Source organism: Papaver somniferum, chromosome 1 (genome assembly GCF_003573695.1).
Source record: "Papaver somniferum cultivar HN1 chromosome 1, ASM357369v1, whole genome shotgun sequence".
NCBI lineage: Eukaryota > Viridiplantae > Streptophyta > Magnoliopsida > Ranunculales > Papaveraceae > Papaver > Papaver somniferum.
This window is the reverse complement of record NC_039358.1, coordinates 82094039-82095444: the sequence shown is the minus strand read 5'-3', so window position 1 is coordinate 82095444 and position 1406 is coordinate 82094039. Positions and strand designations below refer to the sequence as shown.

Genomic DNA, 1406 nt, shown 5'->3' with positions numbered 1-1406 from the left:
TCTAGGAATTGACCCCAGGATACTTTCAAACAAAATTTATTTTGATATAAGTGGTTATTCAGTAATTCCCTGCCAAGATTATGCAAGCCGACACTGCAAAATCTAGAAGACGCACAACTCTATATAAAGGTTCCTCCCCTCGATCAGTTGTAATCTCAACTGAGAGTGGAATACATACTTCAATTAAGTAGAGTTACTAGTGTCAGTGAGATAGAGAAACTGAGAAACAATGGCTGAGAGCACACTGACTCAAAAGAGTGATCATCTAAGTCGAAGATGGTCTCTTAAAGGAATGATTGCTCTTGTCACTGGTGCAACTAATGGGATCGGGTCCTTCCTCACACTGCCCTTATTTTGTTTTGCGTCATAGATTCGGAGCTACATTTTCATTCGAAAAGGTGTTTAAGGTGTTTTATTTTGAATTTTGCTTTCAGGTATGCTATAGTGGAGGAGCTAGCTGGACTTGTGGCGACTATTCATGTATGCTCTCGGAGCGAAGATAATGTCAAGCGATGCTTAAAAGACTGGGAAAAAAAAGGTTACGTAGTCACGGGTTCGGTATGTGATGCTTCGGTTCCAGCAGAACGACAAAACTTAATGAAAAATGTTTCATCTGTTTTTGGTGGCAAGCTCAACATCCTGGTTAATGTTGGGTAAGTATCTTTGTTACCGATTCTTCAATAATACAACTCGTGTATTATCCACCGATCCGTTACAACTCTTTGTAACACGGTTTTCATCTATGTATCACGTTTCGTAATACCAAGAATGAAACAAGAAAAGAATGATAGAAAAGATGATCAATCACAAACTTAAATTTTTTTTACTTGGGTGTATTGAGGCGAGTATTCTCTTTGCTTAAGACATTTGATGCCCTGTATAAAATGTTGTTACAGATTTAGCGGCATATGTCTCCAACATTCAACAATATCTCGATGTTTTTCGCAGCACTTCGATAACACCGAACAACGAACGCAAATGAATGTAGCACAAACTCTTCTTTGACTCTTGAAGACACTATGCAAACGACAATTTTCTAGTACTAGTTTTTGACTCTAAAACACACCCATGAAATGGACAATATGTGGGGTTTATATAGGTTTATACGTGACTTTTGGAGAAGTCCTTTCATGAAAAGTCACATCCCTTATTGGAGAGACATATCCCTTGAAAGGGTTTATATGAATAGACACAACCCTTCAAAAATTAGTTGTAACTAACTTAATTTCTATTCAAATTTCCAACAATCCCCCACGTTGAATTGAAATTCATACAAATCTAATGCAGACACTAGAAAGAGTTTGTGCGCGGAACATCACTGCATGGGGAGAGATAGCTTTTGGCTTTGAATCTTCCGTAGTGAATTCCTACCGGGTAAACTAGTTGTTCGGTGAACGCGATGTCTT

At 38.2% G+C, this 1406-nt stretch overlaps 1 protein-coding gene across 1 annotated transcript; it reads left to right on the top strand.

The window, feature by feature from the left end:
* Nucleotides 1-229: 229 nt before the first annotated feature.
* On the top strand, nucleotides 230-657 carry LOC113345185 (tropinone reductase homolog At2g29300-like). Its single transcript, XM_026589015.1, has 2 exons — nucleotides 230-330; nucleotides 435-657. The coding sequence occupies exons 1-2, from the start codon at nucleotides 230-232 to the stop codon at nucleotides 655-657; spliced, it is 324 nt and encodes a 107-aa protein (XP_026444800.1).
* The last annotated feature ends 749 nt before the right edge of the window (nucleotides 658-1406 follow it).

Coding starts and splice junctions, on each gene's coding strand:
- LOC113345185 (XM_026589015.1), top strand. CDS start 230: ATGGCTGAGAGCACACTGACTCAAAAGAGTGATCATCTAAGTCGAAGA. Junction 331..434: donor GGTGCAACTAATGGGATCGG/GTCCTTCCTCAC, acceptor TTTTGCTTTCAG/GTATGCTATAGTGGAGGAGC.